The sequence below is a fragment of the Natator depressus genome, chromosome 3, assembly GCF_965152275.1.
Source record: "Natator depressus isolate rNatDep1 chromosome 3, rNatDep2.hap1, whole genome shotgun sequence".
NCBI lineage: Eukaryota > Metazoa > Chordata > Testudines > Cheloniidae > Natator > Natator depressus.
This window is the reverse complement of record NC_134236.1, coordinates 83,591,699-83,608,547: the sequence shown is the minus strand read 5'-3', so window position 1 is coordinate 83,608,547 and position 16,849 is coordinate 83,591,699. Positions and strand designations below refer to the sequence as shown.

Genomic DNA, 16,849 nt, shown 5'->3' with positions numbered 1-16,849 from the left:
CACTATGATCCCAAAATCATTTTCAGAGTCACTGCTTTCCAGGATACAGTCCCCCAGTCTATAGGTATGGTCTGCATTCCTCATTCTTAGATGTATAACTTTGCATTTGGATGTATTAAAACCGTTTATTTGAATGTATTTGAATACAGCCAAATGCAAAGTTGTATTTCTAGGAAAGAGGAATGCAGTGACACAGATCACTCTATGCTGTAAAACTGAATGGTCTCTTACCCCTTTAGTGGCACAGGGAGGACAACAGCCATTAGGTCAAGTGGTAGAGGTATGTGCTGCGGATCTAAAGGTCCCAACCCACTGATGACCGAGGTGGGGGTCAACATGGTTCCACATAATGGAACTTTTGTGTTTTTAGTTTGCTTTTTAAAAAAACCTAGGAAATTACATATGAAAATAACTTGGTCAAAAGAAGATTATTAAGGTTGCAATATCAAGCACTCAAAAATTAGGAATTGCCAAAGTAAGGTTGCTCATGCTCATCCCAGTCTTCCGCCACCTCCTCTTCCCAGTTCCTTACCCCTAAACTCCACTTCCCAGACCGCATCCCCGCCTGCTGTGTTGTACCCTTCCATTGTAATTCATATATGGCAATGGGGTGAAGTGGCTTCTCTGAGCGGTTTCACTCATTGTTAAGAGGAGGAGAAGTGAGAACAAAAGGCAAAATTAAAGTTGGAATTGGAACTTTCCCTGAGCATTGTCAGTATCAGCTATTCAGGTTTTTTTTTTAAAACTAAAACCTCATTAGTTGATTTTCACATATTTATTGTAAAAATTAACTCTCAATACTCTGAATTTTAAATTTATAACTTTTCTTGTTACTGTTGTTTTAAATTACTCACAGAGACTTATGACTGTAAAATAATTTTTTATATGGAAAGTTTCCTAAGTTCACTTTTGCTTTTATTAAACAAATTTCTACCACTAGGCCTGCTTTTGTCCATCCACTGTAAAAAAAATAACAGAAGGCCCTAGGGAAGAAAGCTGGTGGCATTTCCCCTAAATCACTCTATGGGAAGACAGAAGTTTGAACCTTGGTGGAACAAACAAGAGATTCCACAGTAGAATTTTTAGGCCCTCCTGAGATCCACATGGATCTTAGGGAGATGGGCAGGAGGCCAGTACCTTTGGCATGAACTCAGGGTTTCCCTATCCACTATCCTATGGTTTCTAGGCAGCATAACTTATCCTGCTCTTTCCCAACTCAGCCCCCAATAATGGAGGCTCTACAGTACATGGGGAACCACAAAAAACTCAGTGAAGCCTTGGTTACCTCAAAAATCAACCATCAAACTTTCCACAGAATACTGAAAGGCATTAGCCTTCACTGGAGATCAATGAATAAAAAAAATCTGGAGTTTATAAACCAAATAGTTTTTGAGATATTACATTAAAAATGTTAGACCTTTTCTGAAAATTAAAATATTATCAAAATATTATCCTCTCTCAGGAAACTGAACAGAAAGGTATTATTTTTGTGTTTTGTTTTTCAGGAGAGTGTATGTAAAAAAACCAAAGTATATGGAGTTTGCTACCATGTCTCTCTAACAAACAACAGAGTTCAAAGATATTATTTTACTGAAATGTAGTTCTTATTAGAAGTATTTTCACGTCATCCCTACTTCATTGCTCTAGGAGTAAGAAAGCTGTTGGTATATTGCTCAGATTCTCAGCTCAAAAGAAAATAAGTTTTTTATTTTGCACAAAAAGGAAAAGTATGTGTCTTTCTGGAGGTATGTAAAACATGTTGAAAATTGTCAAGATCTGAGGTCCAGAAAACTTGCCTTACAATAAGAGACGAAAGGAGATCAATCTAGCTAGCTTATTGAAGAGAAGGTCAAGAGGTGGCTTGATCAGTCTTTAGGCATCAGCACACTAGAGGACTCTTTAATCTAGCAGATGGATATGTAACAAAAGCCAGTGGCTGGAGCTGAAGTCAGCAAAGTTCAAATTAGAAACAAGGCACACAATTTTAACAGGATAAACCACCACTGGTCTGGCACAGATTTCCAAAGGATGTAGTAAAATTCTCCATCACTTGGAGTTTTTAAATCAGAATTGGCTGACTTCTAAAAAGAAAAAGTGGGTGCGGTAATATCTTTTATTGGACCAACTTCTGTTGCTGAGAGACAAGGTTTTGAGCTACACAGTCACTCTACTTCAACCACAAATTGTTGGACTAGATTCAGGAGTTCAGAGTGAAATTTATGGGTTGTGTAATACAGGAGGCCAGACAAGATGATCATAACAGTCCCTTCTGGGATTGAAACGAATGGATTTAAAGGTAAAATTGCCTGGCTTCATATTTTGATTCTGGTTTTGTCAGACAGGAGTGAATCACGGTTTCTGAAACCTAACGCTTTTGGTTTGCTGAGATGGATCACACCAGAGCTGGCAAGTTTTGCAAATCTTATTACTATGTTTCATCCAACAATTCGTGTCATAATGCAGACAACCTGAATAATTAAACAGTAGTACGCTGACATGTTACTTTTCATATATTTGAGTAAGCTGTGTCATCCTGACACAGAAGAAAGGTAGGGAAGTTTAGTTATCCGCAAATAAAAATATTAAGAGGGCAATTTTATTTTTTTTAAATATTACTTCATACTACAAAATTAAGAGAAGAAACAGGGTTGGGTCCAGCACAGTCTATTGTGACACAAGGACCCATTAGTAGCAGCTGGCAAAGGGTTCAATGTTCTATAACAGCAACTCCTATCAGCCTGACAAACTGACTACACCTAACATCCTGCTTTCATAATATTTAGGTCATGTGAGGTGTCTAATAAAAAGGCCATGTGAGCTGTCTAATACAACTGTGTGTCATATAGAGCCTCAATCATTGCAAGATGACTGTAAGGATATTTAAGGAGCTATGTGTATGTACCGAAAATATTTTTTCGAGTCTGTGTCCCAGGCATGGTTGACAAACAGGTTTTGCCAGACAAAGGGATGTACGTTCACCTATTGCCTAGGTTCACATGTAGATTAAGCATCGTAAACCAACACAATGGAAGTCCATTTTGGACTCAACACCAGTATGTGAAAACAACTTGGAGCCAGCACACCAAGAAAGGAACCACAGGACTCATCCTGACTCTGGAGGAAAAACAATGAGTTCTGGGTAATACGAGGAGAAGCGAGGACATTTTGTTATTCTGCACTGAGGAAGTAAATGGACAGTGTGTTTACACTCATGAAAACAGGATCTCAATGAAGATTTGGTTGAATGCACTGAAAAAGGCTTAAGGGTGCGATAAACTTATTTAGACAAAAGGTTAGACTGCTAAGCTAAGTTTAGTTTTGAAGAAGTGTGTTATACTTTTGCTTTATATGTAACCATTTCTCTTTCCATTATCCTTGTTCACTATCTCTTAAATCTTAGCCTTTGATAATAAACTTGTGATTGTTTTCGCTATAACTATATCTCAGTGCTGTGATGTTATAAAGGACCTGATCCGGAGTTGTACCAGTCAAGTTGTACGTATACTGTTCTCTTGGGGACAAGAAACCTGGTAATTTCTGTGGGTATCCAGTGACAGGGGCTGGATACTATAAGGGAACGATTTCAGAGGGGGCCAGGGGCTGGGGTGCACCTGTTGCTAACCTGCAAGGCAAAGTAAGGGCTAGCAGGACCCTGAGGAGATTGTTTGGGTGGTTAATGGGCTGGTGGGGTCAGGGAGCTGACATCCAATTAAGTACACGCAAATCTTCCTCTCGCCAGAGACAGGAGGTAACAAGGTGAGTCTCAGTCCTGGGTACCCTGAGAAAGTGGCACATCTATCTACAACTTCTGGAATGTAGAAATCCCAGAAGACCATGAATGCTGGCTCTGGGCAGGCCAATCTTTTTAGGCTGAAGGTCAATTTGTTGCACAAGTCTCCTTTTTCTTTCAGCCCCCAAAATGTTTCATACTGGGAAAGACTGCACAGTGTAAGTGAGGAGTGATGTAAGTCTAGGCCAGGCGTTATTTCTCCCTTGGTTGGGAGAGCTGAAAGCATCAGGCCAGTGTGTGAAAGTATTTTGAGTAAAGCACAAGAGTACCAGAAATTTTTCTGCACCTCCTCTATCCCAATAGCAGGCGGTTACAAAACACATCACTCATTTTTATTTGCAATGATGGTTCTCTAACAACTATCATCACTGCATTGGGGGACATCTCCTACCCATACTATTAGAAGAGTTCATGGGTTGCCACCCTCCCTGCTCCCCAGCTCCTCCTTTAGCCTTTTTTTTTTTTTTTTAAACGTGAGGGGGTTTGGTTTTGGGATACCTGGTCCCTTTGTTCTTGCTGGTTCAGTTCCTGTATGGAGCAGTCCCCCAAAAGAGCGCAGTAACGTTAGCTGCAGCCCCTTTAAATTTCTTTTCCCAGCCAGCCCCATCTAGGACTTAATGAGCCTGCTTCTATACTATTTTTTAGATCCAGGTTGTCATATGGTGATGGAGGTGGGGGAAGGGAGACAGATTCCATCTCTGAGCAAGGATGCTTGTGGGATGTCCAATTCTGTATTCTGCAATTCCTTGCCTAGCCATTCAAAGTCTCCTCCTTCACGCTCACTGAGTCCCAATTTCTCTCCCCAACTCCCAGTCCCTCCCTCTCCCCAGTCCCAGTCTCCTTACGCAACCAGTTCCCACTTCCATCCCATTCCTCATCTGATCCATCTTGCTCCTTGTCCCAATCTCCTTGTCCAGCCAGTCCCAGTTCTCCCATCACACCCCAGCTCCTTGCCAAATCTGTCTCTCCTCCCGCACTGCCCAGTTCCTCCCACTAGTTCCTAGTCCCAGTCTCCTTGCCCAGCCAATCCCAGTCTCCTTGTTGCTCTTCCCCCAGTTCCTTGTCCAATCTTTTTGTTCTGCACCCCCAGCCAACTGGCTCCCAGTCTCCCCTCCTCTCATTTCCCTCACTGGTTCCTAGGCCCAGCCTCCCTTCCCCTGGGTCTGAGCCTTCTTGTCCAGCCAGTCCCAGCCTTCTGAATTCCAACTCCCAGTCACAGTTTCTCTCCTCTTCTCCAAGCCCAGAATCCTTGTCCCAATCTACTCCTTTCCCTCCAGTGCTGGTCTGGCTTTTCCCCCTGTGTATTCAAATCAGATGGCTTCCGCCACCCAGCTGCCTGTGTGCCAACAGGGGCATGATCGAGAGCACAGGAGAGACAGGTTCCCTGCTCTCACTTCCAATGCCTGGTCCCACTCAGGCCTGAAGCAGCTGGGAGCAACCCTTACAGGGAAGGTCCTTTTGAGCCCCTGGGCCTCTCTGGCCAGGAGTGTGCTCAGTTGCTCTGTGGGGAGGACTCATGTACAGTCTGGTCAGCACTATGAGGGGATGGAGCATGCTCAGTAAGGAAGTTCAGAGATTTTAGTTGTTAAGCTCTAGCAAGTCTCTACTGAGCACATGTGGACTGTGATTTTTCAAAGGCTTATAACTTGGTCAAATTCAGGTGGATTTTCACAGGGTTGGCAAAAAGCACATCCCTGACATAAAGGCAACCTTCTGCCAAATTTCAAGTTCCTACTCCATAGCCTGGGGGCACAACAGCATTTAACAGAAAAGGTCTCCATTTTTAATATGGGCAAAACAACCCATTTTTCCCTAGCCTCGTTCTCAGAAATGACTGAACCATTTTGTCTGAAATGTTCTAGTTCACTTTGAAGCAGACACCCAGCATGGGAAATTTAAGTCCAAATGGGTAAAGTTTGCCATAATTATAAACACCTGAAAACAGGGTCTTATAACAACAAGTGTTTGGTATCACTAATAATAGGCAGTGCTACCAGCCATGCCTGTAACACAGTTACGTAACTGGCTAATGTTATAATGCACTAAACTTTTACCTCTAGAGACCTATCTTCAAACCTGGGTTAGGTCATGTCTGAACAAGGACTTCATGGAACATATTTAACTTATGACTACATCACACAACTAGCAGAAAACTTGGCACTATTCATCATCACTGGCAATCTTTGCTTAGAAGAGGCGCAGAACTGAATAGCAGGCAATGACAGAGATGTGCAATGATAGTTGTGTGGAGAAGCTTGCACAGCACCTGTCTCATGCTTTGAAGTGCCATCAAACCATCACTTGAATGAGCATCAAGTTTACCCAAAATTTTAAACACATTATAATTTTGTTTACACGTGGATGTGTTTTGAGTTTTAATATTCAAGCAATAAAACTAATTATCCCAGCCACGTAATTCTATTTAGATTTTTAATTATATTCTAGGTTGCCTTCAAGAGATTATTATTGCACCATTATCCGTAAGGAAACATTTACTGTTTTTCATAGGCGTTCACCCTTTTTTTCTTTTGAATTCACATCTTTTTCTGTAAGTTTTAAAAAACCATCTTTGGGATACCTGGGGTTTGGAAAATACGAACTTTAAAAAAAAGCCCAACAACTTTGAAAAGACTCAGTGTTAAACTGATCTAGATTTGACTGGGTACTCACTCTGTCACATAGCTCTTCAAATGTGAAGTCTGCAATGGTTCCACAAGCTTTATTCAGCTTCAGCTCCCTGCCTTGCACTTTTAGAATCCTTGGTCTAGTTACTATGGGAACATGAACAAAGACTCAATCTTGTCTGGATAATTACTATAAAATTCATCTCTTACAGATAGGAAATGCATAGCTTGATGAATAATAGCACATGATTCAACACATAAATTAGACAAAATGCTGATACAATGACTGCCACTTGAGTGTGGCATCAACCCATATACAGCAATGGAACTTATTAATTGGTCAGTGGAGATTGGGCATTGTGTTCTAAATGTATTCTCTTTCAAGAGAAATTAACTTACGCACAATCATTTTGTTTCTGAGCCAGCTCATCAAACAACTTATCCATGACAGCCTCCACATCAGCTTCACTTGTGCTACAGTGAAAAGAATAATAGAATATGAAATTAATAACACTTGAAGCCAACATCAAACAGCTGCCTGAGCCTGCTTAGCTTTTTGCCCATAAAAAAACAGAGAACAGGATGTTATGCTCTAAATACAAACATTAGATTTAGAATACACTTAAAAGCAGAGAACATTAACTCTCAGGTAGATGATTCTACCTTATTTGCATACACTGAAAGACTTCTGTGTTTTGAGCGGTTTCCAGTAATGAGGCAATACAGGCAAAGCAAATCCATTAACACTATGTGTACCCAATGAGAAAGAAAGGCTTCTGGCTCTATCCTGCATGCAAAATAAAAGCAAAGAGACAAGGCAAAGCAAAGCAGTCAAGCATCTGAAGACGTATCCTTTGAAATCTCTGAGAGGGGACATTCTGAAATTAAATATTGAAATGACTATTTTAAAAAAATCAAGTCAAACTGACTGTGCTGATCAAACATTTTCAAGTTAAAGTATCAGCTTTGAAATACCAATCTGATCGATCAACATCAATAAATTTATCAGATTTCTTCCCTTGTTTGGGAAACATCAGCTATAAACAGCAAAGACTCTCACAAAATCACCTTGTGGAGCACACAAACAAACTAATTAGAAGACACTATATGGTTTATAGAGTCCAAATTTATAAGTGTCATCATTTCTGTGACCTTTTTTCTCATTTTACTAAGCATATTATTTACACTTCTCCTTTAAAAACAGAGTATGAAAACTGATAACAGTAACAAAAAATTATTGTATATCATCAAGCCAAAACTTAAGTATACAATACTTCGTCCAAATTCATACACAGTGATCTGTCAGTGAATTTACTGTTGGTGTGGAAGTCCACCTTTAAGAAGGTATAAGACGCAATGAAGTTTCATTGGTAGCGTAGTTGTAGGCCTTTCTTAATTGACAAATGATGATCTATCATGTCGTACTATTATTCTCTCGTTTACTGTGCCTCAAGCACTTTAACTACAATTAACGTTGAAACTAATTAAAATCAACTGAATTAATTTCCAAGAGGAAATGTAACTACAAATAATGTTGTAGGTTTACAACACAAAGCTGTTCAGCGTTTCTGGGGTAGAGGTGAGTGACTGTGGGGAAACAAAACCCCACATTGTTTTAAACTGCATCATGAAGTATAAAGTCAGTCTGAAGTGCTAGGAATGTTCTATTTTTCAGTGACACCTTCTGCAAGTGCCATTTCAAAGAGTAACACTTATAAAAACCAAATCTTCTAAATGGGAAGTTGTGTCAGCGTAACAGTATAACTTTCTTTAATTCATATTAGACTCTCTCATTAATAGTATTATTCCAGTGGCACATTACTGCAATGAAATGACATTAGGAAGGAAGTAGTTCAATCAGAAACAAACCAGCAAAGGGATAAGAATATTAAAAATTATTACAAATGTTTGACTTGAGGGCTACAATGAGCAGGAAGTGCATGAATACAGTTTTTTTAGGTGGATATTTCATTCCTAAAATTCCATTCCTGAGAAGATTTGTGTTGGAAGCTGACAGTGAGACCAAGCAAGTTTACTTCGATCATCACTCTCATAACTTTGATTATTATATGCAGAGTCTGTTTGAAGAGGAGTGGAATACAGTTTTATCCACATTTATTTGCATGTTTAAAATAATAGACTATGTAGATTACGAAGGAAGAAGAGGATTGTGTTTTATAAAATAATTCTAATTGATAACACTATAGCCGTATTATATAGGTGTCCTAATGATTGCCTTTACCAGAAAATTGAGTCATGTCAGAGCACACCTGAAGGAGTCATGTGTGATGTTAAACACAATTTTGCAGTCACTGTAGACAAGGACAAGCTGCGTTTAACATTGCAGTAGCTGGTCATGGTTAAACCCTGCTTGAAGCAATAGAAATGTAATTGTAGTAGGGCTGTCAAGTGATTAAAAAAATTAATTGCAATTAGTCACGCGATTAAAAGAATTAATAGTCGTTAATCGCACTGTTAAACAATAATATAATACCATTTATTTAAATATTTTTGGATGTTTTCTACATTTTCAACCACCATTCCAGAGGACATGCGTCCATGCTGATGATGGGTTCTGCTCGATAACAGTCCAAAGCAGTGCGGACCCACATATGTTCATTTTCATTATCTGAGTCAGATGCCACCAGCAGAAGGTTGATTTTCTTTTTTGGTGGTTCGGGTTCTGTAGTTTCCGCATTGAAGTGTTGCTCTTTTAAGACTTCTGAAAACATGCTCCACACCTCGTCCCTCTCAGATTTTGGAAGGCACTTCAGATTCTTAAATCTTGGGGCAAGTGCTGTAGCTATCTTTAGAAATCTCAGATTGGTACCTTTGCATTTTGTCAGATCTGCAGTGAAAGTGTTCTTAAAATGAACAACATGTGCTGGGTCATCATCCGAGACTGCTATAACATGAAATATATGGCAGAAGGCGGGTAAAACAGAGCGGGAGACATACAATTCTCTCCCGAGGAGTTCAATCACAAATTTATTTAAACACATTATTTTTTTAATGAGCGTCATCAGTATGGAAGCATATCCTCGGCCGAAGCATGAAGGGGCATACGAACATTTAGCATATCTGGCATGTAAATATCTTCCAATGCCGGCTACAAAAGTGCCATGCAAATGCCTGTTCTCACTTTCTTGTGACATTGTAAATAAGAAGAGGGCAGCATTATCTCCTGTAAATGTAAACAAACTTGTTTGTTTTAGCGATTGGCTGGACAAGAAGCAGGACTGAGTGGACTTGTAGGCTCTGAAGTTTTACATTGTTTTGTTTTCGAGTGCAGTTATGTAACAAAAAAAAAAATCTACAGTTGTAAATTGCACTTTCAGATAAAGAGATTGCACTACAATACTTGTATGAGGTGAGCTGAAAAATACTATTTCTTTAGTTTATAATTTTTACAGTGCAAATATTTGTAATAAAAAAATATACATGTTGATTTCAATTACAACACAGAATACAATAATATATATAAAAATGTAGAAAAATATCCAAAATATTTAATAAATTTCAATTGGCATTCTATTGTTTAACAGTGCAATTAAACTGAGATTAATCGCAATTAACTTTTTTAATTGCAATTAATTTTTTGAGTTAATCTCGTGAATTAACTGCAATTAGTCGACAGCCCTAAATTGTAGTAAATATTGTAATACTAAATTGTTTATATGGTTGATAAACAATTAATAAACCAATTCATCATCTATGAGATGTATGAAGCTTTCAGTGGCATGCTAGTCACCATTTAACTTTTAAAACTTTTTCAGGTAGCACTTAAAAGTCAATTTTTTTTATATGAAGCCTTAAAAGGAATTGCAGCTTTGTAAGTTTTGTAAATTACAGAACGGCAAACCTGATCTTTCTTTATAGTATCCCACCTTGTGCAAAAGAAGGTCTCTCAACTCCAAGCTTCTGTAGCATTAGACAACACAGCCGCTCCCCATCAATAATTAGAAGATACAACCACTCCCCCAAAAATGTAAAAGGGAATCTTAATCTTCATTTAAAAAAAATAAAAATAAAAATGGAAGCTTCTAGTATTCAGTAGGATGATACTACTACTGAGGGTGGTGTCTTATTTTGGTATTTCAAGTGGGTGGTACTTATTTTGTAGGTAGAGTTTGGAAGATTACTTCTACATTCCCCTCCCCGCCGCCCACTCCTCCCCACAAAAATCTGACCTCCATTCTAAACACAGAGAAATTTCCATTTTTCAGGACACACGCATACCCTGTTTATTTATCAAAATTAAAGTTGTGCTAATCATACTTATTAATAGACAGCAGGGTGTGAGGATGGTGGACAAGAATCAGTCAACAGGGGGTGGGGGACAGAAGGAGGGGCATGGCAGAGTTGGCAGCAAAATATTTCAGAGATCTGACAAAAAATGTCAATGCCAGCTCTACAAAGACTGAAGGTCCTCGTGCATGTAAAAGAAATGTGTATTCCTATGGAGATGGTGAGAAAGGGAGGCAAAATGCATCCATCCCTCTGTTGGAGTTGCAAACATTCTACTAATTTTTCTTTGCTTCACATTACACTATTTCAGTGGTTTTCAAACTTTTTTTTGGCGATCCAGTAGAGGAAAATTGTTGATGTTCGTGACCCAACAGAGCTGGGGATGCGGGGCTTGGGGCGGGCTCAGGGCCAGGCAGAGGGTTGAGTTCAGGGTGAGGGCTGTGGGGTGGGGCCAGGAATGAGGGGTTCAGGATGTGGGAGGGGGCTGTGGGCTGGGGCAGGGGGTTGGCGTATGGGAGGGGGTGGTGCTCTGGGCTGGGGGTGCAGGCTCTGGGCTGGGGCCAGGTATGAGGGGTTTGGGGTGCAGGAGGGGGCTCAGGGTTTGGGGGGACTCAGGGCTAGGGTAGGGGATTGGGGCACGGGGTTGGGACGCAGGCTTACTCGCGGAGGGCGGGGGCCTCCTGGTCAGCGATGCAGCTGGGGTGCAGAGGCAGGCTTCCTGCCTATCCTGGCACTGCAGAGCACGCTGCGCCCCAGAAGCAGCCAGCAGCAGGTCCAGCTCCTCGGCGGAGGTGCGCAAGCGGTTCTGTGTGGCTCTTGCTTGCAGGCACCTCTCCCCGCCCCCAGCTCCCATTGGCCGTTTCCCGGCCAATGGGAGTGCGGAGCCGGTGCTCAGGGCGAGGGCAGTGCGTGGAGCCCAGTGGCCCACCCACGTAGGAGCCAGACCTGCTGCTGGCTGCTTCTGGGGCGCAGCGCGGTGTCAGAACAGGTAGGGACTAGCCTGCCTTAGCCCGGCAGCACCGTCGACAGGACTTTTAACTGCCCAGTTGACGGTGCTGATCAGAGCCGCTGTGACCCAGTGCCTTACATTCCAAGACCCAGTACTGGGTCGCGACCCACAGTTTTAAAACCACTGCACTATCTTGTGGGTTCAGGAGGCAACCAGCATCCTTTTAGTAACGGAAAGCTGGATGGGACTACCTTCAGTCTCCATCACTATCACTTCATTGGTCATAAGTTTTGCAACTAGTATCATGTACTAGGGCACTAAGCCTTGGGACAGATGTGTATGTCCCAGTTATGATCCTTTAAACTGGGAGCTGTAATTGCTGGTCACATTCTTGTTCTTAATCATTTGGCTTACAGAAAACCACATAAAGCTTTCTGCCTCTTAGGTGCGGAAGCAAACAAGACAGATCCAGGGTCAGGGCCCCGCGTGCCTCTTGGACAAAAAAGACTTGAGAGGGAAATAGGTGCAGGAAGCAAGGATCAGATGGGAAGGGTGTGGGGAGAGGCTGTGAAGACCTGGGGACAAGGGTTAGAACAAAACGCTGCTCGGTGATTATGACTGTTACAGTCCGTATTTCTAAATGAATATAGAAAAGCCCTGAGTAAAAGAACTGGAACTGGACAGTTTCCTGGAGCATGATTTCACCTTTTCCAGGTGGTATCTGGCCACTTGCTTCCATACTCCTTCCCACAGAGGCTAAGTATGCCAGATCCACAGTCACAGCCTTTGAATAAAAGTTGGCTTTTGGTTTCTGGGCTCCCATAAGGTACAGTACAGTACCATTACGGATTCACCAAATGTTTGTTCATTAAGTATAAGGCCCAGATCCTGCAAAGATTTACACATGCACAGTGAAGTCAGTGAGACTACTCATAGGGATAAAGTTAGAAGGTGCCTAAATCTTTGAAGGATTGAGGCCTAAATAAGTACAATTTTGATCTAATAATTCCAAGAATAAAGAAAAGCACCACGTATTTAGAAAAAAGGAAAAACTTTCTAGTATTTAAATTCTCTTCCTCTACAATGCTTTTTAATAAAATGAATACTCAAGAGTAATTTCACTGTTGTAATTTTACTAACTAGTTCTTTCTACGTCTAGAGAAACAACTGTAACTCTTTAATTTTATTATGTGGTACAGGGACATTTAATTTCAAGAGGTCTGTCTCCCAGGCTGAAGCCCCTGAAGGTGCTCATAAACCTTTGTTACTGGAAGCATACTTTGCGACTACATTGTAATTACACCACGGGCAAGAAGATATTACAGCTATAAATCTCATTTAAAATAAATTTGTCTGCACCACTCTGGTTGCCACTGACCTAATGATAGACTTGCCTTAAAAGCGCGTTGGCAAAGACAAAAGTCTGTGATGGAAAGGTGTTCCAACATTTTGACTCGAAGAGAAGATGTTTCTATCAGGCAGATGTATCCACTTGTACTTATGGCTGTGTTGTGTATCATTTAAATATTTTTATCATGTTCAAATACAAAGTAAATGCTAAAGTAAATTCATCATGGTAAATACAAACAGATCATCTGTCAAAATAAGACTTTTTTTATACCCACACCCAACATTAAATGAATCCTTGTCAGAAGATTTCTATAAATACTTAATTACTTTAATACAATACGGATGTTCTTCTATTATAAGTGAATTGCACACTCTCCTACAAGAGGATATTCATTACTTTCTAACCATCTGTCACTTCAGTTCTCCAAACACCACACCTCCCCAAAAATCTAATTAGTTTTGATTCAGTTGCACATTGTAAATGAAGCTAGTGTGGATATTGAAAATGTAGTTTAATGAAGTTAACATTATGGCATAATGGAAGGCAGTCCGCTGTACAAAATGGATCAGAAGGCAAAGAAAGAAAAAAAAGTCACATTCTTCTAATTGTATTATACATTTTTCCTCTCCTACTGAGTGAGAAGTTATTGGCTATTAAGAAAAAAAAAGGGGGCGGGGGGGGGCAAAAATCCCACAATAGTTCAACTTACAGGTAGTAAAGTTTCCCTGCTGCAGGAAGAACCCGTTTCCTATAATCTATTCCAGAATCAAGTTGGATTGTGCTGCAGTATTTCTACAGAAACAAAAGATAGCATGATTACTTTCCTCAGTTCTGGCATTAGGGAATGCAGGTTATAAAAATAAAACTAAAATACTAAAACCATACAAACACAACACAGTCAATCATACTCTGGAAAGAAAGAAGTACCCTACAACTACTTCTAATTTGTAGCAATCTTTATAATTTTTTAGTGCAACCAAGATTATAAAAATTCTTTAACTTGACTGAAACAGAAATACAGTTTTTAAAATCATCAACTAATTTAAGTTTTGTTGGGAAAAGGACTGAAGCACAGAACACAAAGATTAAAATGCTCTCCCTAGACCAATTATTTTCTTCATGCCCAACTGATGTAAGTCATAATAAGGAACATATTTTTTTATTTTTAATAAACTATTATAACCTTTCCATTTCCGTACTTGAACCATAATGTATTCATGATCGCTCACTGACTCTATTGTCATAATAACTATTCAAGCAGAAAGCATAGAACCAACAGTACCAGGTTGCATACTCTTCGGGTGAAATCCTGGCCCCATATAATTCAATAGCAACTGCCTCATTAACTTCAGTGGGGCCAGCATTTCACTCTTTGACAGGGACTATGTCTTTGGGGATGAGGGGACTGGGTTTTTTTAGGTTTTTTTTTTTTTAAGTGCCCAAAACACATTTGGGCACTGTACAACCAGCAACCACAACAGGAGCCTCAAGAGAAGAAAGGTCTTTAAGGGAAAGGTCTGAATAGATAAACTTGAATCAAGAAGATAAACAATAAAGCAGAATTTTTTTCAGACAGCTCAACACTATTAAGATTACCCTTAATTCCACAAATCCATACAGTACCAAACTCCATGAAATTGTTGTGGATCTCAGCTTTCCTCTGTATTAATAGATTATCTTTAACACTCTTAGTAAAGATTTCATATTCTGTTTTTGAGAATCTTTTCATCAAAGTTCGTCTGACTGTTCGACTAGGTCTGATCATTGATCAAAATTACTTTAAGCAGATAACTAATACAATTCACAAGTATCAAATCTAGTCTATAACAACTAGATAGCAGAAAGAATAGGTTAAGGAAACCTTAGAATACCTTCACTATAAATCTAGGAACACTCTCTTTTTGATGAGTGTGCTGCTTTCCTAGGAGTTACTGATTTAAAAAAAAGTTCACAGGAGGGGACTGTGATGATAGGGAATCTTGCTATCACTTTATAATTTTCCTTGGACATTGCTGAAGATTCTGTAGATCTAAAACTATCAGCTGTATATTTTGATTTAGCCTTCTTCCTCCTTTTAGAAGACATAAGAGTAAAAGGAAAAAAGTGAAAAGGCCACCTTAAAAGAACAAAATCCTAGGAAAGAGAATTATTAGAAATGCCTGGGAAGGAAAATAAAAACCAACCCGGCCCCGCCCAAACCAAAACAGCAACAAACCTAACATAGATTAAATGGCCACAAAAATAAAAAACAGAGTAACATTGTAATTGGAAAAAATACGCTCCGGAGATAGGCAGCAGCATGAACAAGCAAGTGAGGAATGTTTGAACTTCCCCTTAGCATCATCTGTATCTACTGGTAAGCAAGGCAAAGTAGCAGAGCCCCAGAATTTTACAGCAAGGCTGGTGTAGTCTGCTTTTCTTTGTCAGGAAGCCGTACTCAGCATTTCACTCACTAGAGCTTTCTAGTTCAACAGAAATGGATCAACGAAAATGTAATTTTCTTTGTCAGCCAGAGAAACAAATTTTGGAAAGAGTTATCAGTGCTCTGAGGTCATATATCTATATGCTTTGGGTCTCTGATAATGCTTTGCATTGGTTTCTTTTATCTGGAAATAGTGATCCCTAACTCTCACAGATCTTGGGAGACAGGCCAATCCTCGCTTGCAGACAGCCCCCCAGCCTGAAAGCAAATACTCACCAGCAATCACACACCACACAACAAAAACACTAACCCAGGAACCTATCCTTGCAACAAAGCCCGTTGCCAATTCTGTCCACATATCTATTCAAGGGACACCATCATAGGACCTAATAACATCAGCCACACCATCAGAGGCTCGTTCACTTGCACATCTACCAATGTGATATATGCCATCATGTGCCAGCAATGCCCCACTGCCATGTACATTGGCCAAACCAGAAAATCTCTACGCAAAAGAATAAAGAGACACAAATCCCATCAAGAATTATAACATTCAAAAACCAGTCGGAGAACACTTCAACCTCCCTGGTCACTCAATTTCAGACCTAAAAGTCGCAATTCTCCAACAAAAAAACTTCAGAAACAGACTCCAACAAGAAACTGCAGAATTGGAATTAATTTGCAAACTGGATACCCTTAAATTAGGCTTGAATAAAGACTGGGAGTGGATGGGTCATTACACAAAGTTAAAATTATTTCCCCATGATAATTTTCCCCTTACTATTACTCACACCTTCTTGTCAACTGTTTGAAATAATGGGCCATCCTGATTATCACTACAAAAGTTTTTTTTTCCCTCCTGCTGATAATAGCCCACCTTAATTGATTAGTCTTGTTACAGTTGGTATGGCAACACCCATTTTTTCATGTTCTCTGTGAGATATCTATATCTATCTATCTATCTTCCTACTCTATTTTCCACTGCATGCATCCGATGAAGTGGGTTTTAGCCCACGAAAGCTTATGACCAAATAAATTTGTTCGTCTCTAAGGTGCCACAAGTACTCCTCGGTTTTTTTGCTGATACAGACTAACATGGCTACCACTCTGAAACCTGTGGGTTTCTTGGAATTTTGCAGGAGATTATGGGAGTTTGACCTCATTTTCCACAATCACTTAGGGCTTTTAGGAGGCTTTTCAAAATCCTCCACTACTTCAGGGAGTTGTGGGATAGGTACCCAGAGGGTAGTGCAACTGCAATGGAACAGAATAGTTTGAGTATGGCTAAGGGGCAAAGTGCATCTGAAACACGACAGCTAGTTTGGTCACACTGCACTGTAGGTACTTACAATGATGTTATCTCACTAGTTCAACTACCAATGGTTCTAATTTGCTAGGGAAGATGCTTTGCATACTTTCACTTTGCTGGTGAGGAATGGGGACCGGTTATGCAGACTACTGTTAT

At 40.0% G+C, this 16,849-nt stretch overlaps 1 protein-coding gene across 2 annotated transcripts in view; it reads right to left on the bottom strand.

Moving 5' to 3' along the window:
• AFG1L (AFG1 like ATPase) overlaps nt 1-16,849 on the bottom strand; it is a 144,285-nt gene that overhangs the window by 34,954 nt on the left and 92,482 nt on the right. For both annotated transcript variants that reach the window (XM_074948202.1, XM_074948203.1), the window contains exons 8-10: nt 13,672-13,754; nt 6,818-6,888; nt 6,461-6,561 (exon numbers count right to left, since the gene is read on the bottom strand). In XM_074948202.1, the coding sequence (XP_074804303.1) occupies nt 6,461-6,561; nt 6,818-6,888; nt 13,672-13,754 (255 nt within the window). The remainder of the gene's footprint in view (nt 1-6,460; nt 6,562-6,817; nt 6,889-13,671; nt 13,755-16,849) is intronic.